This window comes from Leucoraja erinacea, chromosome 3, assembly GCF_028641065.1.
Source record: "Leucoraja erinacea ecotype New England chromosome 3, Leri_hhj_1, whole genome shotgun sequence".
Classification (NCBI taxonomy): Eukaryota; Metazoa; Chordata; class Chondrichthyes; order Rajiformes; family Rajidae; genus Leucoraja; species Leucoraja erinaceus.
In genome coordinates this window covers 97,090,810-97,117,805 of record NC_073379.1, presented here as the reverse complement: position 1 = coordinate 97,117,805, position 26,996 = coordinate 97,090,810, and the positions used below count along the sequence as shown (strand labels likewise).

General features: G+C 41.3%; 1 protein-coding gene across 12 annotated transcripts in view; it reads left to right on the top strand.

Annotated features, from left to right (window-relative positions):
* ppip5k2 (diphosphoinositol pentakisphosphate kinase 2) overlaps positions 1–26,996 on the top strand; it is a 129,886-nt gene that overhangs the window by 48,885 nt on the left and 54,005 nt on the right. For 10 of the 12 annotated variants that reach the window (XM_055633260.1, XM_055633258.1, XM_055633259.1 and 7 more), the window contains exons 15-24: positions 441–526; positions 1,074–1,199; positions 6,716–6,837; positions 8,207–8,389; positions 10,778–10,919; positions 12,388–12,611; positions 13,795–13,922; positions 20,208–20,322; positions 21,231–21,338; positions 23,251–23,367. In XM_055633260.1, the coding sequence (XP_055489235.1) occupies positions 441–526; positions 1,074–1,199; positions 6,716–6,837; positions 8,207–8,389; positions 10,778–10,919; positions 12,388–12,611; positions 13,795–13,922; positions 20,208–20,322; positions 21,231–21,338; positions 23,251–23,367 (1,351 nt within the window). The remainder of the gene's footprint in view (positions 1–440; positions 527–1,073; positions 1,200–6,715; positions 6,838–8,206; positions 8,390–10,777; positions 10,920–12,387; positions 12,612–13,794; positions 13,923–20,207; positions 20,323–21,230; positions 21,339–23,250; positions 23,368–26,996) is intronic. The other 2 variants (XM_055633254.1, XM_055633251.1) reach the window with 1 other exon arrangement.

Sequence of the window (26,996 nt, the reverse complement as noted above, 5' to 3'; positions counted from 1 at the left end):
ACCCACGTGGTCACAGGCATTTTGACGTCAATGCTTCAATATTCCTCCATTGACTTAATGATCAGGGAGAAATTCCCAATTAGATCCTGACTGTCCTTCAATCTCCTTTAACCACTTTTGACTGGGATTTCTGCACTCTTCCTGAACTGGAATATAATGAAAACACCAATTCATCAGTAGCTTTTACACAGAACATACCCGATTGCCTTTCGTGTGGAAGTGATTAATGAGTGGCCTTGCGATATGTATATTATATCTCCCTTGCTTTGCCTCTGACAAAGAAAACAGTTCCCATGCGATTTTTCAGCTCACTGTCAATTTATGTCTGATTATTCTGTTGTTAAACACTTCTGGATGTTTTCTTTTATTGCTGTGCAAATGGGTGATGTTTCATGCTTCCCAGCTTTCTGCTAGTTTTTAATTTAAAAAAATGTTAACAGGTATGGCCACTTTTCTGGAATAAACCGTAAAGTTCAATTGACATATCTGCCTCTTGGGTGTCCAAAGACTTCAAGCGAAGAAGATGGTAGGCATTCAAACGTAATTTTTATTTTATTCTTGTGGCTTTCTGAAACTACTTTAACTACATTGTTTGATTATTGTGTGTGAACTTTATAAAGCTGTCTTCTATACACATATATGGAACTGTTAGCTATAGGCATCACTTTATAACAATGACTAAATAGCTATAATTAATACTCCAGTCAAATCACTTGTAAAATTAGGTTAGCAACAGTTCCCTGTGAAAGGAAACAGCGTACGGTGTCTAGTTATGATCCTTTATTATTCAAATGGAAGAGACTTATATTTACGATCAACCATGTCTAGGGTGTCACCTCCAAGTCAAAGTTGTGAGATCATCGCAGGTCATGGAGTTGGGCACATAATCTAAGCTGCTTCTTCAGCAATTAGCATTAAACTTTTGGGATTGTTTTTTAAAAAAAAAACTTTTTGGGATGGTGTTAGTGTTAGTTTTCTACTTAATTTAAAAAACGTCGCCTTCTGGATTTTATTTGAAGAGAATGGTGTTAGCTTGAAATAATCCTGAATGAGCTACCATTCACTGCCTACAGAAAAGAAGAAGGAAGAACCTTCTCTACTGCTGGTGTTAAAGTGGGGTGGAGAACTGACTCCAGCAGGCAGAGTCCAAGCTGAAGAGCTAGGTCGTGCTTTCAGGTGTATGTATCCAGGAGGACAAGGTAAATCAAAACCTATATTTACTTCTTAATCTTTTCATCCATAACAACAATTATTTGCGTGACAGGGTCACATTTCAAAACAAATATAATCTTTCCTCATTTAGTAAGTCAGCATTTGCAAAATAAAAGTCTTGTCATTTTCTAGCAAAAGTTGAAATAATCTCCTGAATGAGCTACCATTCACTGCCTACAGAAAAGAAGAAGGAAGAACCTTCTCTACTGCTGGTGTTAAAGTGGGGTGGAGAACTGACTCCAGCAGGCAGAGTCCAAGCTGAAGAGCTAGGTCGTGCTTTCAGTGTATGTATAAAGCATAACAATAAGTTAATTTGACAAATTCAGGTAAGTATTAAAAAAGTTATGGCCCATTTCATACTTTAGCTTCTCCCTATTGATTTTCATCCATAACAAAAAAGCTGTGATCTTGGAATCAAAGGCCCATTTTTAAGGCGTGACAGGGTCCAAACATTTTCAAATAAACAAAATATGATTTCTTTCCTCATTTACAGTAATTTCAGCCATGGAAGGAAAAATGCTGTAAATAAATGCCCATTTAAACTTTTCTAGTGGGTCACTGGAATCCTGGTTTAGAATGTTGACAGCTCTCTGATTAGTGCACAATGCAAAAGTACTGCTAAAAAGAAGAACGATTCGTTATAGAGAACTTCTATATAGGGTTAAATCTAATCAAAAGTACATAACTGCGAGATGTTGCGGAATCAGAGGCCTGAGCCATAAAACTTTATACCTTTTGCGACCGGGTGTCCAATGATTTACTAGGCAACAAATTAGTACAGCCTAGTAAAAATCGTTTTTGCCAAAATCGCCGACATCTGAGGGATGTGATAGTTTTGCCATACCTACATATTTATTAGTTCATTTCTTTACTCATTTTGCATGCAGAGCATATTTTTAAATACATTTTTATCATTCATGCAGGAAAAAAGGGACTGCTAAATTCCAATATTTGTACAGACTAACATTTCTTCTATTCTGTAATTTAAAAGTTCCATTTTCTCATGAAGAAACCAACGTTGCATCCTTCATCTGCTTGGAGTCATAGTCATCCAGAACGGAAACAGGTTTTTCTGCCCAACTTGTCCATGCCAACAGAGATGCCCATCTAAGCTAGTCCCATTGGATCTATATTCCTCTAAACCTTTCCCATCCATGTACCTGTTAAAATGCCTTTTAAATGTTGTTATTGTAACTGGTTCAATCACTTCAGCTGATAGCCTGTTCCATATATGAACCATGCTCTGTGATTATGGTAATTCATCAAGGTTTCCCTTCGAGGATGAACAAAGTGCAATGGCTCTTTAAGAAACTCTTTTGTTTTAATCTAGATACCCCTAAATGTACCTGATCCCCATTTACTGGAATTGGATGTTTATATATTTTTCCAAAGAACAAAAGCTTGGTACCTTAAGCAAGATTGTTCTGTGTTTTTTTTTAACACAACCAAATTAAGTTTGCTTTCAAGCTTGTTTACTCTTTTCACATTGCATCTGTTGGATGTGGAGGCTGGTGATTATCAGAGGAACTCTATCCTCATTTAGTCTAGGAGGAGCGGGGTTAAGAGCAGGGCCTTGGGAATTGGTAGAGATGCAGTCAAGGGCTTTGTTAACAATGGAACTGGAAGCCATGATTAGGAAGAGTGGATACTTTGCTCTGCATTTCTAAACTGCTGCATTCTTTTCTCTACATTCATTTGTTGTGTTCTCACTCTCTAACTGCTCCCAATCAACGACTGACTACACAACCGCGCCTTTACCCAACCACAGACATCCCTTCTCCTCATCCTTTCTGCAGCTTAAGAAGCTTCTTTCATTCTATTCCCAGCTCCGACGCCGGGTCTTTGACCTGAAATATTAACTCTGTTTCATTTCCCACAGATGCAGCCTGACCTCTCGAGTATTTCCAACATTTTCTGTTTTAATTATAGGTTTCTAACATCTGCACATTTTATTTCGACTTTCTCACAGATCAAGTCGCTTTGAAATTAACAAAGCTGACATCTAACAACACTGAAGAAACTGGACACTACCAGGGCAATGCAACCCACATGATTGGCTATCCCATCCACCAACTTAACCATTCATTTTCTGCCTCCACTAACAGTGCACTGTGTTAACAATGTGTATAATATGTGTTGCAGTTACAGATCTAGCCTACTCTGCCAGCAATTTCCAAACCTCTGGCTTTTACCATGCTTGGTCTCAATCCCAAAATCCCTACCAAACAGCATTGTGAGAGTACTTCAGCAGTATAGGTGACTCATCTCCATCTTTCCAAGGCCAATTAGGGATGAGAAATACTAGGCAGGCCAGGTCACATCCACATTCCATATAATCAGTAAAATATCAGTTCTCAAAAAATGTTTGCTTATGGAGCCATCCAGTGGCTAGATAATGTACTTGACATGCAACAGCTACATTGCTGATTGAAATGTGGAGTATGGCTGTCGAGCATCTCAATGTAGTTCTGTAGGACTTTGGTTAGGCCGCATTTGGAATATTGTGTGCAGTTCAGTTCCCCCAATTCCAGGAAAGAGCTGTGGAGAGGGTACAAAGGAGGTTTACCAAAATGCTACAGAGAAATGTTGGATAGACTTGGATTGTTTTCTCTGGAACGTCGGATGTTGAGGGGAGACTTGATTTTTTTTTATCAGAAGCATAGATAGGGGAGACATTCAGAACCTTCTTCCCAGAGTGGAAATGTACAACACTAGAGAGCATAAGGTGAAAGGAGAAAGTTTAATGGAGATTAACGGGGCATTTCTATTTACACAGTGGGTGGAGGGGGCCTGGAACGCATTGCCTGGGGTGGTGGTGGTGGCCAAAGATCTTATAGCGAAGCAAGATAGGCTACTCCTGCTAAATGCAATGGACTGACGTGTAGTACGCTATGGAGGGGATCATGGGCATTTTTCCATGCCCATTTTAGCAACCTGAGCCTACCTAACCCGACCCGACTCGCACTGTAATCAATGTTGCGGGGCAACAGTTTGCGTGGGTCAGATTCATAAATCTGTCAGTTCAAACTTCTTGTCAAGAATAAAATTTGATTCTGGTAATTGTCTTTTTTAATGTTTTTTAAATCATTTCTTTTTAAATGGCTCACAAACAGTGTTTGAGTGATTTTGTAGTAACCGGAACCAACCCGACTCGCAGGTTGATTGACAGGGGGGGACTTTTTGTGCATAATATAGCGTTAGATTCATAATTCTGTTAGTTCATAATTCTGTTGATTCTTGTTAAGGAATAAAATGTTTGTAAACACACATACATGAAAATTATATAAATGTATATAACACACACAATTATATTTCTTCTAATCCAATAATGAACTTTATTTCAGACTAGACAAGGGACATTAAATAAGAAACATTGTAAATAAGAAACATTGTAAAACTCCCTGCAACTTCACACACACTAGGCCTTATCTCCCCCCGGCTCTCTCTCGCCTGCCCCCTTACTATAATGCCCCCCCTCCTCTGCCCTTCTCCTCGCCGCCCCGGGCCCCGCACTCTCTCTCCTCGCTGCCCCGGGCCCCGCACTCTCTCTCCCCGCTGCCTCGGACCCCGCACTCCTTCTCCCCGCTGCCCCGCACTCCTTCTCCCCGCTGCCCCGGACCCCGCACTCTCTCTCCCTGCTGCCGCGCTGCCCTGCACTCTCTCTCCCCGCTGCCCCGGGCCCCGCACTCCTTCTCCCCGCTGCCCCGCACTCTCTCTCCCCGCTGCCCCGGGCCCCGCACTCTCTCTCCCCGCTGCGGATCCAATCTTTGGCCGGAAGCAAGAAGGCGGGAGCAAGAAAGCGGAACAAGATGGCGGAACAAGATGGCGGAGTCAGGTTGCTAAAATGTGTCCTATAATCACCCATGAATCCGTCCATGAGCGTACCTCACGTTTGCGTGAGAGTAATCCATCTTGCTTCGCTATAAGATCTTTGGTGGAGGCAGTTACCATAGTGGCATTTAAGAGGCTTTTGGATAGGCACATGGAAATGCAGGGGATAGATGGATATTGATCATGTGTAGTCAGATGAGGTCAGTTCAGCTAGGCGCCATGTCCGGCACTAACATTGTGGGCCGAAGGGACCGTAACTGTGCCGTACTGTTTTATGTTCTATAGGAAATGTGCACAGAACTCTCAACCACAAAACAATTTGCCCTGTCAAGTCCATACAGATCTCTTTAAGGGCTGTTGCCTGATCCACCTCTTTGGCCGGAAGCAAACCATATAAGCAAGAAAGCGGAACAAGATGGCGGAACAAGATGGCGGAGTCAGGTTGCTAAAATGTGTCCTATAATCACCCATGAATCCGCCCATGAGCGTACCTCACGTTTGCGTGAGAGTAATCCATCTTGCTTCGCTATAAGATCTTTGGTGGAGGCAGTTACCATAGTGGCATTTAAGAGGCTTTTGGATAGGCACATGGAAATGCAGGGGATAGATGGATATGGATCATGTGTAGTCAGATGAGGTCAGTTCAGCTAGGCGCCATGTCTGGCACTAACATTGTGGGCCGAAGGGACCGTGACTGTGCCGTACTGTTTTATGTTCTATAGGAAATGTGCGCAGAAATGCAGCAACCACAAAACTATTTGGCCTGTCAAGTCCATACAGATACCTTTTAAGGGCAGTTCAGCCTGATCCACCTCCTTGCCCTCTGCAAAAGGTTATAAAATATTTCCTTTCAGATACTTATCACTTGAATACTGCTTCTGAATCTGTTTCCACTACTAACCTGGAATTGCAATTCAGACCTAAAGCGCTCACAGTCTAAGAAAATATAATAGTTATTTTTAGCTTTGTAACTGCAAATTCTTGATCCTTCCACCAAAGGTAACTGTTAAGGAAAATCAGAAAGAGGAGCAGAAGCAGGACATTCAAGACCTTGAGCCTGCTCTAAAAGTTAGCTAGATTGTGGTTGATCTTCAATCCAAAAACAATTTTTTTTCTGCCCTATCTCCATATCCATTAATTCCTGTAATATCTAAAATCTCTTTATCAAAATCAGTTTTGAATGAAATCAATCACTGAACCTCCACACCCCTCTGGTAGGAAATTGAAATGCCCAGCAATAAAAACTCAACATTTCATAAGCAAATCATTTGTGTACCATCCTACTGTAAGTACTTAACCAAGAAGTCCAATTCTTGTTATACAATATAACACCCACAGGGCCTACTGGTTTAAATAGTCATAGCATTGTTATGGTGCAGCATGCTATTCATCTCTTTGTAAAGCAAACGCATCAATCTTTTTCACCTATTCCATTCCTGTAGCTATGCAAGTTTATTTCTACCAAACTCTCATCCAGTTTTCCATTGAGAATAGTGATTGTGTCTGCTTCCACCACCCTCATCAGTAGGCTGTGAGTTCTAAGTGCATATTCATTTGTTTATTGTTAGTTCATGTCTTGTACTTGTTGGCTATATGTGGAAATGGTTCATTATTTTGCACACATATTCTTCCAGCCTTGCTTTCCGTATTTGCATATTGAATGTTATTTCAGGAGATTATGCAGGATTTCCTGGTTGTGGTTTGCTCCGATTGCACAGTACATATCGGCATGATTTGAAGATTTATGCTTCAGATGAAGGGAGAGTTCAGATGACTGCAGCAGCCTTTGCTAAGGTTTGAGATACCAAAAATGTTTTTATGTCAGATATCAATATTTTAAAGTTTTTTTCTGGTTAGTACTGGAACCATAATTTTTAGACTAATTCTATTTAAAAAGTTCTTAGAACATTATTCCTAAAATACATTCTGGGACCAATCTAATACACCAACGTTATGCAAATATTCTGTAATTAATCTATCAAATTATTTAAACTGATGGTATGCGAATCATTATCAATCTCTGCACATGATTTATATCCATGTGGATTGTATACTGATATAATAAACTGTTCGGCAATTATAGAAAATCCATATGAAAACAAACTGGGGTGGGGTGCTTTCTGGAGCGCTAGCATGGGTGTTGCGGGCCGAAGGGACTGGTTTCCAGAGGCTAGTATGGACATTGTGGGCACACACACACACACTCGCGCGCACTCACACATACACTCACACACACACACTCTCACACGCACATACACTCGCACGCACGTGCACACACACACACACACACACACACACACACACACACACACACACACACACACACACACACACACACACACACACCCACACACACACACACACACACACACACACACACACACACACACACACACACACACACACACACACACACACACACACGCACTGACACACACACACAAAGACACTCACACACAAAGACACTCACTCACACACAAAGACACTCACCCACACAAACACACACGCACTGACACACATACACACACTCACTGACTCGCACACCATCTATATGGCAGTAAACTTACTTGAATACTCACATGGCCTCTTCACTTTGGGGCATCCGCAGTCAGCAGCACTTCCTTACCAATCAGCATGACCTCTGCACTCACTGGAAATTACACAATCAGCGCGACCTGTCCACTAAGCGAAAGTCACGAAATGAGCGGGAGTTTTGAACCAAACAAAGTTGGACCTAATAAAGCATTTATTCCTTCCAAACACAGTTGAACCTAATAAATCATTGTAGTTTCAAGCACAGGCAGGGCAGCAGGCCAAACAACTCATGGCACTGTCATTAAGGGCTTATTGCTATTTATTTATTGCAAATACATTGCAGATACAGTTCAGTTGATTCACAGCTTAGAATGAGAGTTGTGGCCTCTCCCTCGTGATCTTGCAGAGTGACAGAGTCACATCCAAGCGTCTGGGGTTTTATAGTTTGATTTTTCTAAAATCAATATGAAGCGCAGACAGGAAGTGGTCAAGATGAGACTTTTAATTATATAGATAGAAGTAGTGCTGAGAGAGGTGATTTTTGGTACAGACTGTTTGAAAAAACAATGAATGGGATAGTCTTGTAATATAATGATGTATAATAATGATGTTGTCTATTTGTAACCAGGGATTGCTTGCGTTGGAAGGGGAGCTAACCCCAATTCTTGTGCAGATGGTTAAAAGTGCTAACATGAATGGCTTGTTAGACAGTGACAGTGATTCCCTGAGTAGTTGTCAGCAGAAAGTTAAAGCTCGGCTTCATGAAATTCTACAGAAAAACCGAGACTTCACCCTTGATGATTACGAAAAGGTATGTATTTAACAACATCCTTCATTCTCAGCTATATTCTTCTGTAATCATGTGTATGTGAACTTAAATACTATTTTGATATCCAAAAACCAAATTTTGATATATTGATAGCATTTTCCTACATTAATATTTAGTTAAATCTGAAGACTGACAATAGACTGAAATGTGTATGCTATTGCCCTTCCTAAAAATGTAACAATACTTCTTTATATTAACACTACTTGCATTCATACAGTGGCTATAATGTTAGAAGACATCCAAAAGTGTCCCACGGAGAGGAAATAATAAAAAGTGCACACTTTAAGGATGGAGGGTTTGTGGAAGGGTGCCTTAAAACTTTGTAGGATTCAGTTTTAAAATTTGGAGAAGGTGGGGTGAGGAAGGGGTGAGTTATGAATAGATGAGGAGGTACAATTTAGAGGGATATATTGGTCAAGCACGGGCAGGTGGGACTAGTGTAGATGGGGCATCTTGGTCGGCATGGGCAAGTTGGGCCGAAGGATCTGTTTCTGTGCTTTATGACTATGATGTTTAAAATTGTTCTTACCTGAATGTATTCCTAATTTTAGACTTTGAATCCCTCTTGGTAAACTTCTTGTCAAATACATACTCTGGAATAGACAAGGAAACCTCAATCACTCTCTCTTTCATTACTGATTACTCTATGCAACTATGGGGAGAAAAAGCTACACATTTCTTCTGTTCCTTTCTTGGCAATATGTATGGAGCCCTGGCTTTTGCATGTAAATAAGGTTGACTTTGGCTTCTCTCCATAACTCACAAAGATTCCTGATTAATTTATCTTTATAAGCTTCCAGCACCTATTTACTCCTGCTGAGATAAATCTATGGCATTTTGTTAGCCTCATTGATTTTGCATAAGAAATCCAATTGGAGATTGAGAGATTTCGGATGGTGATTAAATCCCAAGAGAATTCAGCTACTCTTTTCGAGACTTCCCCATACCAGGTGTCAAAGGCTACACTGAGGTAAATAAGAATGAGGAGATGACTTAAACATACATACTGGAGGGTCATGGTAGGATGGAGGTGGACGGATGTTTCCTCTTGTAAGATTTAGAAGATTGAGGGGGGATCTTATAGAAACTTACAAAATTCTTAAGGGTAGGATGCAGGAAGATTATTCCCGATGTTGGGGAAGTCTAGAACTAGGGGTCACAGTTTAAGGATAAGAGGGAAGTCTTTTAGGACCGAGATGAGAAAATCATTTTTTACACAGAGAGTGGTGAATCTGTGGAATTCTCTGCCACAGAAGGTAGTTGAGGCCAGTTCATTGGCTATATTTAAGAGGGAGTTAGATGTGGCTAAAGGAATCGGGGGGTATGGAGAGAAGGCAGGGATGGGATACTGAGTTGGATGATCGGCTATGATCATATTGAATGGCGGTGCAGGCTCGAAGGGCCGAATGGCCTACTCCTGCACCTATTTTCTATGTTTCTAAGGGATTCTAAAGCTAGGAGATTGCCTATTTTATGGAAAGATGTGTTAGTTTTTTTCTTAAGGTTTGTGCGATTTTGGAACTCTTTCTTACAAGACTAAATATTTTAAAGGCAGATTTAGATGGATTCTTTATCAGCAATGGGTTAAGGGTTCCTTTTAGTAAACTAGATTATGGGGTTGAGATTATTACCAATTCAGCATTGAGTATTGAATAATTCAGCAGGCTTGAGGGGATGAGTGGTGTATTCCTACTCCTGGTTATGTTTATATGAATCTGACGGATCTAAATAAATGGCTTACAACCTTGCCTGAACCTATTATTAATTGCTGGAATCTTTGGCGCTTTACATTTATGTTATCCTTAAGCCTGAATGGGTTATCTAGATTCTTCTGGAAAAATTGCTTTGGTCTTGATTTGCACATAAAGGCTTTGTGTTCCACTAACCACTTGAATACAAATTGAAGAGCACTCATGTGAAAGCAGTCCCAGTTTAGACCAGCATAAAAGGTACATTCTATTCTGCTGTGGACTTTTTTTCAACCACTTTGTTGTGAAGTTTATTTCCATGGAGTGATCATATTTTGAAGAAAATTTGTCAATTTTTGATATTTAGTTTAGGGTAGTTTTCCAGATGCAAGATCCCTCTGACATATTTAAAAAGTGGAAAGTACAAGTTTATTTTCGTGTGAATGGTTGACATAGCGAGTCAATGTCATGAATGTCTTTTGCACACCTGTGATATTAGAAAGATATCTTTTGAATGCCAGTGATTAGAAATAAATACTCTTATTTGTATTCCTTTCTGTTTTGGACTTTCCCTCTCATTCTCAACGTTTCACTCTTCAATGGTTTTATCAGATGTTAGTGTTTTTTAACTTTGAACTACAAGGTCTATGGCAATAATTTTCTTTCTTTAATATTTTTCCAGCTTGCTCCAACAAAAAACAGTTCTATAATTAAGTCAATGCAGTTAATCAAAAATCCTGTTAAAACCTGTGATAAGGTCTACACATTGATCCAGAGCTTGACGTCACAGATTAGGCAGAGGATGGAACACCATAAATCAGCTGGTAAGATATTTCGTTTCTATGGTGACAGTTAAAGGGAGGATGACAAAAAGGGAAATAAATGATACGGACTGATGTCAAAAAGCAATTAGGAAATTTGATAAAGTGTACCAGTAATAGTAAAAGTGTAAGATATGTAATACAAATCATTTGATTATATATCACTTTGTAGATTCATGACAAAACTTGGGGTATACGGTATCTGGATAAGGATCTGAAAGGATAATAGATTGGCTAACCAAGAGAGAGTTTGAGTGAAATTTAAGTATCCATAATAGAGGAAAGTAGAAAGGGATCCATCCAAAGACAAAATATTTCAGATATGTGAAAATCTAAAATATAAACAGGAAATGCTGGAAAATGTCTGCAGTGTGGGCGGCATCCGTGCCGAGTGAAACAAAATAAACGTTTCAGGTTGATATTTCTAATTTTTCCTAGTCCCGGATGATCCACAAAATGAAAAATCGGGGGTTTTTATGTTGCAGAGCAAAAGGGCCGGGGTCCTCACCTTTCACCCCACCAGAAGCATCCAACGTGACCCCACTACTAGCCACATCTTCCCATCTCCCCCCAATCCGCAAAAAGGGAAAATATGTGATGGATTGGAACCTAGGAGAGATTATACATGTAGATGTAAGTAATGTGCAGATGAGTTTGTAAATAAAGAGTCAAAACTCCCCCTCCCACTCCGCCTCCGACCCTCTCTGTATGGGTCTCCTCCATGCCAAAAAGAAATGGGATGTGGGGAGTCTGACCCCGGGGGAAGAAAGACTTCTCCCAATTCTGTTGCTGGTCTCCTCCCCTTCCTCAAATGTAAGATAAAGCCTATTTTAAATTGTTGAAACTAGTTTAAATTTCTGTACGTTGTTGTTTGCCGTTTGGAAGATGAAAATTTGTACTTCATACTTGTGTTGTGCTTCTTTGGAATGACATGGGTGGCTGAAGACAGAAATATGAAATATTTATCAGTAAATAAAAATCCTAACATGGATACAAGAATTACAAAATAAAATCGAAGTGCAGATCAGGCAGCGAGTTTAGAACGAGGCAAAGATATTGGACAGAAAATATTCACCCTCTTTCTCTTCCCACAGATAATCTGTTTTTCCAGCATTTTTTGTTTTTATTTTTGGGGATTTAAAAAAAACAATCGATCTTGGTAATGGCAACAATCCAGTGTTCTTGTAAAAAAAAAACACTTTAATTTGCCCGTGTCGTTAAAGGAAAAAATGGTTGTCTTGTTGCTCTCGACTGTATGCGATTCCACACCCATTGGTGTGATTGGCTCCTAACTGTTTCCCCATCACAGGGACAATTAGGGATGGAAAATGCATGTTGGTGTTGTTGGTGACATACATATCCTGTGAACAAATTATAGTTACAGCTTATATTCAGCGTTGTTCAAAATCATTAGAAGCTAGTATTTTTCTTTTAATCAAGAAAGGAATAAATGCTTTCTTTGTATTTACAGACATTCAGCTTTATCATAGTGAATCACTTGAACTGATGCTTAGAAGATGGGCTAAATTAGAAAAAGATGTTAAAATGAAGAATGGTCGTTATGATATAAGTAAAATTCCTGATATTTATGACTGTATTAAATATGATGTTCAACACAATAGTTCCCTAAAACTGAATGATATGATGGAACTGTATCAATTATCAAAGTCGTTGGCTGACATTGTTATACCTCAGGTAATGAGCAACATTTTACTGAACTTATAGAGGTTAATACCTTACATAAAATACTTGTAATAACTTTTTTTCTAATTTGGGCTTTTAACAAGACATGAGATCGCTCTATGCGTACGTTTGATGGTGTGTTTGCCCACATAAATGACTACCTTTAAGAATAGTTGGCATATGTGATGTGTGTTGGAGGTTGCACTACTGTTATTGTTTTATTGTCACATGTTCCGAGATAGAGTGATAAACTTATTTGGCATGCTATCCAGTCAAATCATGTTTTACATGTGTACAATTAAGCCATATATAAGTACAGCAAGTGTTGCAAAGATAAAAAATACCAGAGTGCAGAATATAGTGTTTGAACGTGATGGCATTACAGTTACAGAGAGTGCAGTTTTTTTTTCAAGTGCAAGGGCTGCAATGAAGTAGATTGGGAGATCATGACTACACCCTTGGCTTATAGAAACATAGAAATTAGGTGCAGGAGTAGGCCATTCGGCCCTTCGAGCCTGCACCACCATTCAATATGATCATGGCTGATCATCCAACTCAGTATCCCGTACCTGCCTTCTCTCCATACCCCCTGATCCCATTAGTCACAAGGGCCACATCTAACTCCCTCTTAAATATAGCCAATGAACTGGCCTCAACTACCCTCTGTGGCAGAGAGTTCCAGAGATTCACCACTCTCTGTGTGAAAAACGTTCTTCTCATCTCAGTTTTAAAGGATTTCCCCCTTATCCTTAAGCTGTGACCCCTTGTCCTGGACTTCCCTAACATCGGGAACAATCTTCCTGCATCTAGCCTGTCCAACCCCTTAAGAATGAGAGGTCAGGCACCATCTGTGGAAGACCAGGATAGATGTCATTTTGGGTTGGGATGTCATTTTGGGTTGGGACAATTCTTCAGACTGACAAGTAATAGGTGGGCACAGGTGAAGTGGGTGTAATAGGCAGTAAGTGACAAAGGTTAGAAACAATGGTTAACGGACAAAGCCCTTGCATCAATCCACACTGGCAAGTTTGGAATTCTCCTGATGAGTGTGAAGTGCTTTTTGATCTTTGAAGATTGGTGGTTACCATCTGGCTTGGTTTCCTAAAATATACTATGCAGACTATGTATCAACAGACCTGTTCATTTTTAACTGAATAACAAATGTTCCTTAGTGATGATTAATCTCTTTTTTTAGGAATATGGAATTACCAAGGCTGAGAAATTGGATATTGCCAAAGGATATTGTACTCCTTTGATAAGAAAAATACGTTCGGACTTGCAGAGAACTCAGGATGATGACACTGTTAACAAGCTGCATCCACTGTAAGAACATTTTACAGTAATTCATTAATTCGTCTAAAGCATTTAGAAAATTACAATTTTCATATCTTATCCACGTGAGTATGTATTGCCCTTGAATTTGATGTTTTAAAATTTCAATGCAGTGAAATTTTAAGAAAATCTGCTCTTTGTTATATAAATGCGGTATAATTATTGGATTTTTTTGCGATTCAAATGACTGAACTTCACGGTTCATTATAATTAATTGTGTATTTAAAGCCAGAAAATAGCAGCTCTTACTTCTTGAGGGAATGTTTTCTTAAATATGTAGGGGAGTGCTTGGGTCTGACAGTCCAAGGTTGGAGAAATGTAGAGAATCCATGAATTCCAGTGATGGCAAAACGTGAGGTAATGAGACAGTTTAAATGCGAGGGTGAAAATGGTACACTGGATGTTGAATGATTAGAAACATAGAAACATAGAAAATGGGTGCAGGAGTAGGCCATTCGGCCCTTCGAGCCTACACCGCCATTCAATATGATCATGGCTGATCATCCAACTCTGTATCCTGGACCTGCCTTCTCTCCATACCCCCGATCCCTTTAGCCACAAGGGCCACATCTAACTCCGTCTTAAATATCGCCAATGAACTGGCCTCAACTACCTTCTGTGGCATAGAATGTGTAAAAAAATGATTTTCTCATCTCAGTCCTAAAAGACTTCCCCTTATCCTTAAACTGTGACCCCTTGTTCTGGACTTCCCCAACATCGGGAATCTTCCTGCATCTAGCCTGTCCAACCCCTTAAGAATTTTGTACGTTTCTATAAGATCCCCCCCCGTCAATCTTCTAAATTCTAGCGAGTACAAGCCAAGTCTATCCAGTCTTTCTTCATATGAAAGTCCTGCCATCCCAGGAATTAGTCTGTTGAACCTTCTCTGTACTCCCTCTATGGCAAGAATGTATTTCCTCAGATTAGGAGACCAAAACTGTACGCAATACTTCAGGTGTGGTCTCACCAAGATCCTGTACAACTGCAGTAGAACCTCCCTGCTCCTATACTCAAATCCTTTTGCTATGAATGCTAACATACCATTCGCTTTCTTCACTGCCTGCATGCCTACTTTCAATGACTGGTGTACCATGACACCCAGGTCTCGTTGCATCTCCCCTTTTCCTAATCGGCCACCATTCAGATAATATTAGAAAGCAATATTGAAGTTCATTGGGGGATATGATTATTGAGAGCTTAAATCGGAATGGAAAGTTTTGGATGAGTCAAAAATGATTACCAAGAAATGGTAACCAGACAGCATCGCAATAGTCATTTTTAAGGTCACCAGGCATGAACCTCTGCTGTACACAAGCTGAGAGATTGGATGTAGGAAATCTGGAGGGAATGTGTTGCTCGAAGCTTAGGTCAGGTTCTAAGTGATATGCTGTGTATAAATTGGATCAGACAATTCATAAGGCTTACAGAGTTTGGATTCATGATTGCTTCAACCTTCTTAAGTTCTCAGGGCCTGATGGTCTGCAGTATAAAGATGGAGTTAAAGGGGAAGTTAGTACAGGAAAAGTTACAAAAGACTCCCGAATTAATGGGAAGGAAAGTTTGAGAAGGGATAAGAGAGTAAGGTCAGGGCCAATAATGACTGGTGTGAGAGGGGAGGTGAATACCGAGGTTGTATATGAATGCGTGAAGTATAAGAAATAATGTGGCTGAGCTTGAGGCTCAGTTAAAAATTAGCAAGTATGATGTTGTGGGAATTACAGAGACATGGCTGCAAGAGGACCAGGGCTGGGTACTGAATATTCAGGGGTATACATCCTATCGAAGAGACAGACAGGTGAGCAGAGGGGGTGGTGTAGCTCTGACATAGAATCAGGAGATGTAGAGTCAGTATGTAGTCAGTATGGATAGAACTGAGGAATCGTAGGGGTAAAAAGACCCTAAAGGGAGTTATCTTCACGCCCCCAAACAGTAGCCTAGATATAGGGTGCGAGTTGATGGATTCTTAGAGTCACTTGCACTGGAGCCTGCTACGGAGAAGGCAATTCTGGATTTAGTGTTGTGTAATGAATTGGATTTGAGAAGGGAATTAGAGGTAAAGGAGCCATTAGAAGGTAGTGACCATAATATTATAAGTTTTAATCTACAATTTGAGAGTGAAAAGGATAAATCGGAGGTGTCTGCATTACATTTGAGCAAAGGGGACTATGGAGCCATGAGGGAGGAGCTGGCCAAAGTTGACTGGAAAGATACCCCAGCAGGGATGACAGTGGAACAACAATGGCATGTATTTCTGGGAATAATATAGAAGGTGCAGGATCAGTTCATTCCAAAGATGAAGAAAGGTTCTAAGGGGAGTAAGAGGCGACTGTGGCTGACAAGGGAAGTCAGGGACAGTATAGAAATATAAGAGAAGAAGTAAAACTTAGTAAAGATGAACGGGAAGCCAGAAGATTGGGTAACTTTTAAAGAGATAACGGAAGATACCTAAAAAGGCAATAGGGGAGAAAAGATGAGGTACGAAGGTCAGCTAACCAAGAATATAAAGGAGGATAGTAAAGCTTCTTTAGGTATGTGAAGAGGAAAAAATTAGTAAAGAACAAAGTTGGGCCATTGAAGACTGAAAAAGGTAAATTTATTATGGGAACAAGGAAATGGCAGACAAGTTGAACAGGTACTTTGGATCCGTCTTCACTAAGGAGGACACAAACAATCCGCCTGATGTACTGGTGGCCAGAGGATCTAGGGTGATGGAGGAACTGAGGGAAATGCACATTAGGCAGGAAATGTGTGTTGGGTGGACTGATAGGACTGAAGACTGATAAATCCTCAGGGCCTGATGATCTCCATCCCAGGGTACTTAAGGAGGTGGCGCTGGAAATCGTGGACGCATTGGTGATCATTTTCCATTGTTCCCGAGATGGTGGGACTGTCATATGTTGATAGAATGGAGTGGCTGGGCTTGTATACTATGGAATTTAGGATGAGAAGGGATCGTAATGAAACGGATAAGATTATTAAGGGATTGGACACGCTAGAGGCAGGAAACGTTCCCAATGTTGGGGGAATCCAGAATCAGGGGCCATAGTTTAAGAATTAGGGGTAGGCCATTTAGAACAAGATGAGGAAAATCTTTTTCTCACAGAGAGTTGTGAATCTGTGGAATTCTCTGCCTCAGAGGGCAGTGGAGGCCAATTCACTTGATGCTAACAAGAGAGACTTAGAGCTCTTAAATATAGCTGAGTCAGGGGACATGGCAGGAAGGCAGAAACGGGGTACTGATTGTGGATGATCAGGCATGATCATATTGAATGGCGGTGAAGTAGTGAAATAGTGGATGCGTTGGTGATCATTTTCCATTGTTCTATAGATTCTGGATCAGTTCCTGTGGGTTGGAGGGTAGCTAATGTTATTCCACTTTTTAAGAAAGCAGGGAATTATAGACCAGCTAGCCTGACATCAGTGGTGGGGAAGATGCTGGAGTTGATTATCAAAGATGTAATAGCGGCGCTTTTGGATAGCAGTAACAGGATCGGTCCAAGTCAGCATGGATTTACGAAGGGGAAATCATGCTTGACAAATCTTCTGGAATTTTTTGAGGATGTAAGAAGTAAAATGGACAAGGGAGGGCCAGTAGATGTAGGGTACTTGGACTCAGAAAGCCTTTGATAAGGTCCCACACTGGAGATTAGTGGGCAAAATTTGAGCACATGGTATTGGGGGTGGGGTATTGACATGGACAGAAAATTGGTTGGCAGACAGGAAACAAAGAGTAGGGATCAACAGGTCCCTTTCAGGATGGCAGGCAGAGACATCAAGGTGCCGCAAGGCTCGGTGCTGGGACTGCAGCTATTTACAATATACCTTAATGATTTAGATGAAGGAATTAAAAATAGCATTTGCAAATTTGCAGACGACACAAAGCTGGGTGGCAGTGTGAACTGTGAAGAGGATGCTATGAGGATGCAGGGTGATTTGGACAGGTTGGGTGTGTGGGCTGATACATGGCAGATGCAGTATAATGTGGATAAATGTGAGGTTGTCCACTTTGGTGGCAAGAACAGCAAGGCAGATTATTATCTGAATGCTGTCTGGTTAGGAAAAGGGGAAGTACAACGAGACTTTTGTGTCCTTGTACATCCGTCACTATACGTAAGCATGCAGGTAAACAGGCAGGGAAGAAAGCTAATGGCATGTTGGCCTTCATAACGAGAGGAGTTAAGTATTGGAGTAAAGAGGTCCTTTTGCCATTATACAGGGGTCTGGTAGACCACACCTGGAGTATTGTGTGCAGTTTTGGAATGCTAATTTGAGGAAGGACATTCTTGCTATTGAGGGAGTGCAACTAGTTTCACGAGGTTAATTCCTGGGATGGCGGGACTGTCATGATGGACGAATGGAGCGATTAGGCTTTTATTCACTGGAATTTAGAAGGATGATAGGGTATCATATAGAAGCAAATAAAATTATTAAGGGATTGGACACGCAAGATGCAGGAAACATGTTCCCGATGTTGGTGGGAATCCAGAACAAACTGTTTAAGAATGAGGGGTTGGTCATTTAAGAATAAGGAATAAGCCATTTAGAACGGAGACGAGGAAACACTTTTTCTCACCGAGAGTGGTGTCTGTGGAATTCTCTTCCTCAGAGGGCGGTGGAGGCAGGTTCTCTGGATGCTTTCAACAGAGAGCTAGATAGGGCTCTTAAAAATAGCGGGATATGGGGGAAAAGGCAGGAACGGGGTACTGATTTGGAATGATCAGCCATGATCACATTGAATGACGGTGCTGGCTCAAAGGGCCGAATGGCCTACTCCTACACCTATTGCCTATTGTCTATTTAGAGAGGAAAAACATTTTCATACAGAGAGTTGTATATTTGTGGAACTGTCTGCCTCAGAAGGCAGTGAAGGCCGGTTCACTGGATACATTCAAGATAATTAAATAGAGCTCTTAGGGCTAGCGGAATCAGGGGGTATGGGGAGAAAGCTGGAATTGTCTATTGAGGTGGCTCTAGAAATCATGGATGCATCAGTGATCATTTTCCATTGTTCTATAGATTCTGGATCAGTTCCTGTGGATTGGAGGGTAGCTAATGTTATCCCACTTTTCAAGAAAGGAGAGAGAGAGAAAGCATGGAATTATAGACCAGTTAGCTTGACAGAGCCGAAAAGTCGTACTCCTGCACCTATTGTCTATGTATCTTTGTAATGTTTATCTGAACAAATTTGTGGTTCTTCGGGGATGTAAGGCGAGTAATTCTATAGCATTAGTGACATATTCCACCAAGTCAATGCGTATATGAATCTGACAATAAATGAGATTGTCCAAGAACTGCATGCAGATAAGGAGGAGGTAGGGGTGGGGGCACAGCAAAGGTGAAATGTTATAGCTCCATCTGAAATAATGTGCCATTGGAAGAAAAGGCAATGCTGGATGTGTTTCACCTTGATTAGATGATAAAAGAATAAGCAGTCCAAATAAATGAAGGAAAGGCATTGAAGAGGAATGGTGTACGAATAAATTACACAATGATCAAAATCACAAAGGGTGTTGGTGTTAATTTTAGGGCAATTTGGACACTGAGTGCAGAAATAAAAATGTCATTAAAACACATTCAAGGAGAGTTAGGGCTGGAGCTATGCTTAGCGAGAATTGAGTAAGTAAAAGAGAGGGAGGTGTCAGGTGTGTACTGGAAACAATAGTTTAAAAAAGGGGTTCGGGGTGAGGCATGTTCAGAGGAGGCAAACCTGAAGGCATGAGGACAATGAGTAGTCACTATTTTAGTGATTGTCAGGACAGCAGATTCATGGGCTTGGAGCAAGGACATAGAGAGATAAGATAGAGGAAGCCATTGGTTCGGGGCCCAATGGGGAGATTTTTGAGGATTGAGTTGGTGAGGTATAGATTTTCAGTGGGAAGAGGTGTTGGTTGGTCTCAATCGTGGTGACACCACAAGTTGCTCCCCTGATGTTGGATAAATCCGGAAAGTAAACTTATGTGAAGGAGAGAAAAGCCTAATGATGCCTTGTATATAAATTAACCATGGTGCTGGATGACTAATTGGCTTTTTTCAAGTCTATGCATCCTTGGATTTGACAGAGTGAAGAAGTGGACTGCACAAGTGAAATGATCACATTGCGGGGGGGGGGGGGGGGGGGGGGGGGGGGATGGGGTGATGAAGTCAATACATTTGATGCTTCTTAAATAGGTCCAAGAATTAGCATCTTCTAGGTTTGATTTTCTAGTAAATTGTCTACAATCCCTTGTATGATATACTGTATGTTTACTTCATGTAAATTGTACATCCTATCTCTAGATACTCGAGAGGAGTGATGTCCCCAGAACGACACGTTCGCACTCGGTTGTATTTTACGAGTGAGAGCCATGTACATTCGCTTCTTTCTATACTGCGCTACGGTGCCCTTTGTAACGTAAGTGTTGAAACACTGGCATTTGACTAGGTTTTTAAAACCAATGATTTGCAGGTAGAATGAAAAAATTAATGAAAAAATAATGCGTATTTGCAAGTGTAACCAAGCCTACTTCATTGAATAACAGCAAGAATCTTGAGCATAATTGGTCAACATTTGGGGATGACTAAAGAAGGGGACATTTGGACAGGTACAAAAATCTTTGTTAATGTACTATGGTAAATGTTAAAATGGTTCCTTTAGGAAAGAGCCAGGAGTTTTGTAGATGGAATTCCAGGTTTAAGTCAAGTCAAGTTTATTCGTCACATACACATACGAGATGTGCAGTGAAATGAAAAGTGGCAATGCTCGCGGACTTTGTGCAAAAAAAACAAACAAACAAACAAACTACAAACAGAATGGAACAGAATCACATATTCTTTTACATATTAAATATTGTGGGTGGAAGGAAAAAGGGAAAAAAACAAAACAGCAATTGATTGATGATTTGGTTGTCAAGGGTAATAAAAGAATAAAAGCCGAGGAATTAAATGTTTACATGCAGTTCATAGAATTTAAAGAGAAAATCTAATTTTATACTTAGAATTTACTAAACTTTCCAGAGTGGAAGATGAATATTCCTAGTGGCTTACATGGCAGATAGAGCCTGCTTGAAATGTTGTCATCTAAAAGCAATTTAGATGAATTACTTTGAAAGTAATTTAATATTTTTCACTTGGGTGCTACGTCATTTTTTGAGATCTAGAAAAGGACTAAAATGCATTAATGTGATAGTTTTAATAGCCTTTTAAATGCAATTGTTTGATGCACAGATTTGTATGGAACAAATAGATCAAAGCCATGATATATCCAAAGAATAGTCAAATGTTTTAGGTAATGATGTAACTTTCAGTCTGCTTAACTTTCAGGAGATTAAAGATGAACAGTGGAAAAGGGCAATGGGCTATCTAAACTATACCAGTGAACTTAATTACATGACACAGATTGTTATCATGTTGTATGAAGACCCAAATAAGGTAATACTTTCATGAAATTGCATTCATTATAATGTAGGCAGTAATAAACAGATGCTGATATCAAAAAATAAACTGATTTTGAATTTAAATGTTTATATTGTGGTAGGGGTATAAATTATAGGCACTGTACAAGCTTAAACAGGCCATCTCGGATATACAAGAAACATAAAAACATAGAACACATTTAGGTGCAGGAGTAGTCCCACCTGCCTGCCTTCGAGCCATAACACCTCCATTCATTATGATCATGGCTATCCAATCATAAATGACTCAATGAACCTGCCGTCCACCCTGCCTTCTGGAAGCCATTACACCCCTGATCACCCTGAGTAAAGAAGGGATGAACATCTAAGGCCCTCTTAAATAAGCGTACTCAAGAAAAAAAATATTCATGTATTTAACTTATCTCTAAATATTCATAGAATTTCACTGACATAGGTCAAGAGTGTTTAATTGTCATCTTTACTGACAGCGTAATTTATAGCAGCGTTCTGTGATTACCAATACTAATACCAATAGGAATCCATATTTACCATGTTCTTCAACAACCTTTTGAAACTTTAATGTTAAAAACTAAAGTTAAAACTTAAGGACGTGAGTTCAGGCAACTGTGGAATTCAAATTCAATGATTAGTTTAGCAAAATAAATAGTTTAGTGGCTGTCTTGGTTAATGATGACCACATAAAAATAGAGCTGTTTCATTAATGTCGTTCAGGCTGACACATATATGGCTCCAGACCCAAGTAATTGATTATTAATGCCTTCTGAAACAGCAAAGTAAATTGTACATTTTCTATATAAATTAGAGAATGCAAAATGTTAGCCTTTCTAATGACAGCCAGATTATGAAAACTGAATAAACAAATAAAAAGCTTGGAAGAATAGTGGTTTTAGGACTGCTACCCATTTCATTTGTAGTGCATACAGTTTGAAAATTTGTTTTACACTTGAATTGACAAACTCTGATCAAATATTTTTGACAAAGTATTTTGGCTGACTAAGTTCTATGACATTTCATTTGTTGTGCAATTCAAAGCACAATTGGGTAGGCAAATTAAAGACTGTTTTTGTATATTAATGCCCTTTTTTAATTTATTGCAGCTAGTATGCCATTTTAAATCCAATAAAACAAGACAGTTTAAGCATTTCTTATTTAGTATCTAAGTACACCTAACATTGCTCTGCCCATCTTGCCAACTAATTAATATAATTCCATAGCCTACAGCAGCGTAGGTTAAATATCCAAGTAGGGAATCAGTCTTGAGCTCAAAACATTTTATTTACCTTTTGTCAAATGGATCATAAAATGAGGTATCAGAGCTAAGAATATAATTTAATACTCCCATGCCAATTCAGCTATATTACTATACAGAACTGCTGAACTGAGGCCAGGCATTTTCTATTAGTTGTGCTTGGGCACCATATCGATTATCTCATTCAGTAAAGGCCAATCAAACAAATATGTTGTTATCCTTTCGGCCCAAGTGGTACAAATGTCCCTGAATGTTAGAGAATAAGAAAAAATAAGAGAGCAACTGTCCTCAAGTACAGGTGACCCTCACATTATGGCCATTAGGGTTCTAGAAAACACACCCTTACAGAATTCATCGATATGGAATAAAATTATTGCTCATAGAATTTATATTCGGGGAGGAGGGGGGGGGGGGGGGGGGGCGTGGGGGGAGGAGGGAGGGAAGCACAAATAAAGAAATCATTTTCAACTTGTATTTCTTGACACATGCACATGTGCGTAGCTTGGTGGAAAATCATGATACAGACTGTTTTCTAAGTATACAACTCCCCTTACCCCATAACATTGGGTTTTCTGTAGAAGGTTTATTTACAAGTTAAATACTTAACTTACCCAATCATCCCTAGAAATATTTATTATTTCATGGTTTTAACTTTCAGGAACTTACTTCAGAAGAGAGATTTCACGTTGAATTGCACTTCAGTCCTGGTGCTAAAGGCTGTGAGGAAGATAAAAATCTTCCATCAGGTTTTGGATACAGACCAGCATCTCGTGAGGTATTTATTTTTGTAATGAGTGTTATATTCAGTTATTCTTACATGGACAACAGTTTTTCTTGCTCAAATTGCACTCAAAAAAGCATTAGCATTAACATTAGATTTTGTAGTTGTTTCTGACGATAAATCCTCTCATCTTAGTTATTATAAACCTGTTTATTTTTTGATAAGTGTACAGAAATGTATTTAAGAAAATTCCACATTATGCATTTGGACTGGATGGTATTTGCAATAAAATAAAAGGAAGGAAGATAAAGGTGAATGTACCTTATTTCCCGGCAATGAAGATGCACCTGCATCGAAGCCTTCCGCCCAGTAGCTACCCGCCAACCACCACCTCCACCGGTTGCACCAGTGTTGAAGGACACCGTGGCTGGCGGGCGAGCCGGCAGAAACTGCTGAGGTGGCGGCCGATTCCGCTGTCCGGTCCCGGAGGCCGCACGCAGCCACCCGAGCTACTTCCCTCCCCGACCACAATGCGGTGGCTCCGCGCCCAGAGCGCCGCAACAGCGGTGAGTGAGTGAGTTGCTGGCAGGATCTCCGACCCCCTCCTTCTCAACGCTCCTGCCCCGCCCCCCCCAACCTTACCCCTGGCGGCCCAGCCAAGATTACTACTTTGTACAGCCCAGGTCGGGCTGACCCAGGCCAGACTCCCCACCCCCTGTGGAAAGGATCTCTTTTTCTCCCCCCCCCCACCCCACCAGCGGTGCTGTCCTTTTACAGTCACTTCCCACTTCACAATGTTCGAGGGTGGACGGCGTGGCAAGTTCCACGGAGCAGTCGCTACGAGAGTAGCATTGCTCAGCCTAACCTTCAGCCTCCAAGATGCGAGTACATTTTCGTGCCTCATTTTAGAGTAAAAACTAGTGCCTTGGACGCTGGGAAATACGGTAATTTGAATGTAATGGCGCCTGCCTGTGGCGACATTTTGCCAGCAGCGCAACAGAACAGAATAAAATACATTTTTCACACCTTATCTGGATAAAAGAAACGGCAGAAATCAGTGCTGTTACGGACAACCTGCTAGTGCATCTAACGTCACTAGCGATATTGCGATCTCCCGCAGTTAAGGGAGTTGCCGACTGTAAGCAATCCCTTGATCGCTGGGGAATCCCCAACCCGGCTGAGGATCATAGGGTATTGTACCTGGAAACATCGGGGAAACCTCTGGGGCCGACGGGCAGGATCTCCCAGCAGCAACGGAGCTAGTGCTGCCGACTGTGAGGGAACCCCCGATTGTAGTGGCCATTTGGCCTGTTTTGCATGTCATTGAGGATGGCATGTGCCTTTAAATTTTAGACTGCCTGTTATATTGTGGGTAGGATTTATGACGTGTTTTTGGGTGTGTTTGGAGCTTAGATGCTTGTGCAGAAGTTTAGTTTTTAGATTAGTTTGGAGAGACCGTGGGTAAGATTATCCCTTCGACCATGTAAGATCATGTGAGATCATGCGGGCCATGCAGGGTCCACGGGAGATCTAAAGGAGATCATGCGGATCTTGCCAGTGTTACGGTGACACGAGGAGTTTTCTAATATCTAAAGTAATAAGCTGGAGTTCGAAGAAGATTGCAGTAAGGAGTCGGAAGAAACTTGGATGCATCTTACTGTTTTCTATCAACAATAAAGCATTTATTCATCAAAATGTGTTTTGAAGCTATATCTGAGAAGAAGCTCTGAAGGTCTCTGAGTGAGCTTGCATGCGTTTGGAAGACACCCCCCTACAAATAGCTCTAGGGTGCTAATTACCTGAAAGATATGATAGTCTGCCATTACACCGATCGCAATGGAGCTGGACCTGCTGACTGTAAGGGAATCCCGTCCCAGTGCGACCTCACAGAAACAGCAGGTACAGTAAATATAGTACCTGGAAACAATGGGGAGGCCTCCATAGTGTCTGGAGACGTGGTCGTCGGGCAGGAGTGAAGCACAGGGGACTTCGACCGCCTCTCCCTACCATCCTACTAGCCAACATACAATCCCTTGAAAATAAAGTGGAGGACCTAAGGTCAAGGCTGCTTTACCAAAGGGAGTTGAGGGAATGCTCTGTGTTCTGTTTCACAGAGACATGGCTCGCCCCCAGCTCCCCAGACTCAGCAGTCCAGTCTAAAGATTTCTCCATCCATCGTATGGACCGTTCACTGGCATCTGGGAAAGGGAGAGGAGGGGGCATCTGTCTCGTGTTCAACTGCGTTGGGCTCAGATGTGGCACTCCTATCTAACTCCTGCTCTCCACACCTGGAACACCTGGCTGTGAAGTGCCGTCCCTTCTACCTGCCGAGGGAATGGAATTCACCTCCATCATCCTGACCGTGATCTACATTCCACCCCAGGCAGACGTCCGTCAAAAAGGCCAAAAGGGACTTCTGCTCTAAGCTTGAGGATGAGACGGATGTTCGGCAACTGTGGCAGGGCTTGAATGCCCGCACCTACAAGGCGAAATTAGGAGGCAGCTCAAACGACAGCGAAGTATCACTCCCTGTCGAGCTTGAAGCGTTCTACCCACGGTTCGATAGGGAAAACACTGATGTGCCTTCCCAAGCCCTCATTCGCCCTGATGGTATTACAGTCACAGTCACAGAGGCCGACTTCAGAAGATCCTTCATGGGGGTGAGTTCTCAAGACCTGTGCAGACCAACTGGCAGGAGTTTTTGTGGACATTTTCAACCTCTCACTTCTGAGGTCTGAGGTTCCCACCTGCTTTAAGAGGGCATCAATAATATCGGTTGCCAAGAAGAGTAAGGTGACATGCCTCAATGACTATCGACCAGTGGTACTAAGGTCTGTGGTGATGAAGTGCTTTGAGAGGTTGGTTATGGTGCACATCAACTCCTACCTCGACAAGAACCTCCACCCACTACAGTTCGCATTCCGCCACAACAGGTCAATGGAGGATGCAATTTCACTGGCTCTCCACTCAGCATTGGACCACTTGGACAATAAAAACACTTACGTCAGGCTGTTATTTATAGACTACAGCTCAGCGTTTAATACCATCATCCCTTCCAAGCTGGTTACCATAAGGGCCCTCATTGGGAGTCTCCCCCTCTACATCGGGGACCTGGGGTGGAGAGCACCGAGGAGTTCCCTGCAACCTGCTTCTCTCGCGGTTCACAAACTCGCCAGCCGCCTGCCACTTTTGCGGGCTGGAAGAATCTGTGTACCACGTGTGTATGGAGTGTGTGAGGTTGCAGCCACTGTGTCAATACCTAAAGGGGCTGCTCCTTGCCTTCTGGCTGCACTTCTCACCCACCATCCACATCTTTGGACACCCTTTGCGTAGGGGAGAGGGTTGGGCTGAAGATGCCCTGAGGGGGTTGCTCCTGGGCCTGGCAAGTATATTGACAAGTTAAGAGGGCAAGTTAATAGAGAATTGAAGAATGGGAAATCAAAGGATTGGAACCTGGAAGAGGGCCAGAAGTGGGATCCGTTTTTTGGAAGATGAAAACATGAAAGGAATAGATGGGAGGGGAGGGGTTTCATTAAGGGGGAAGTCATAGATGGGATCAGCGCAGTTGATTCGCATTGGGTGGGGAATTTGTCATTATTGGATTTGGAGCGTTTGGAAATTAGCATTTAGGGGAATGGGAGTGGAGAAATAGGTGCCTCTTTGCATTCAATTGTGAGTAATCA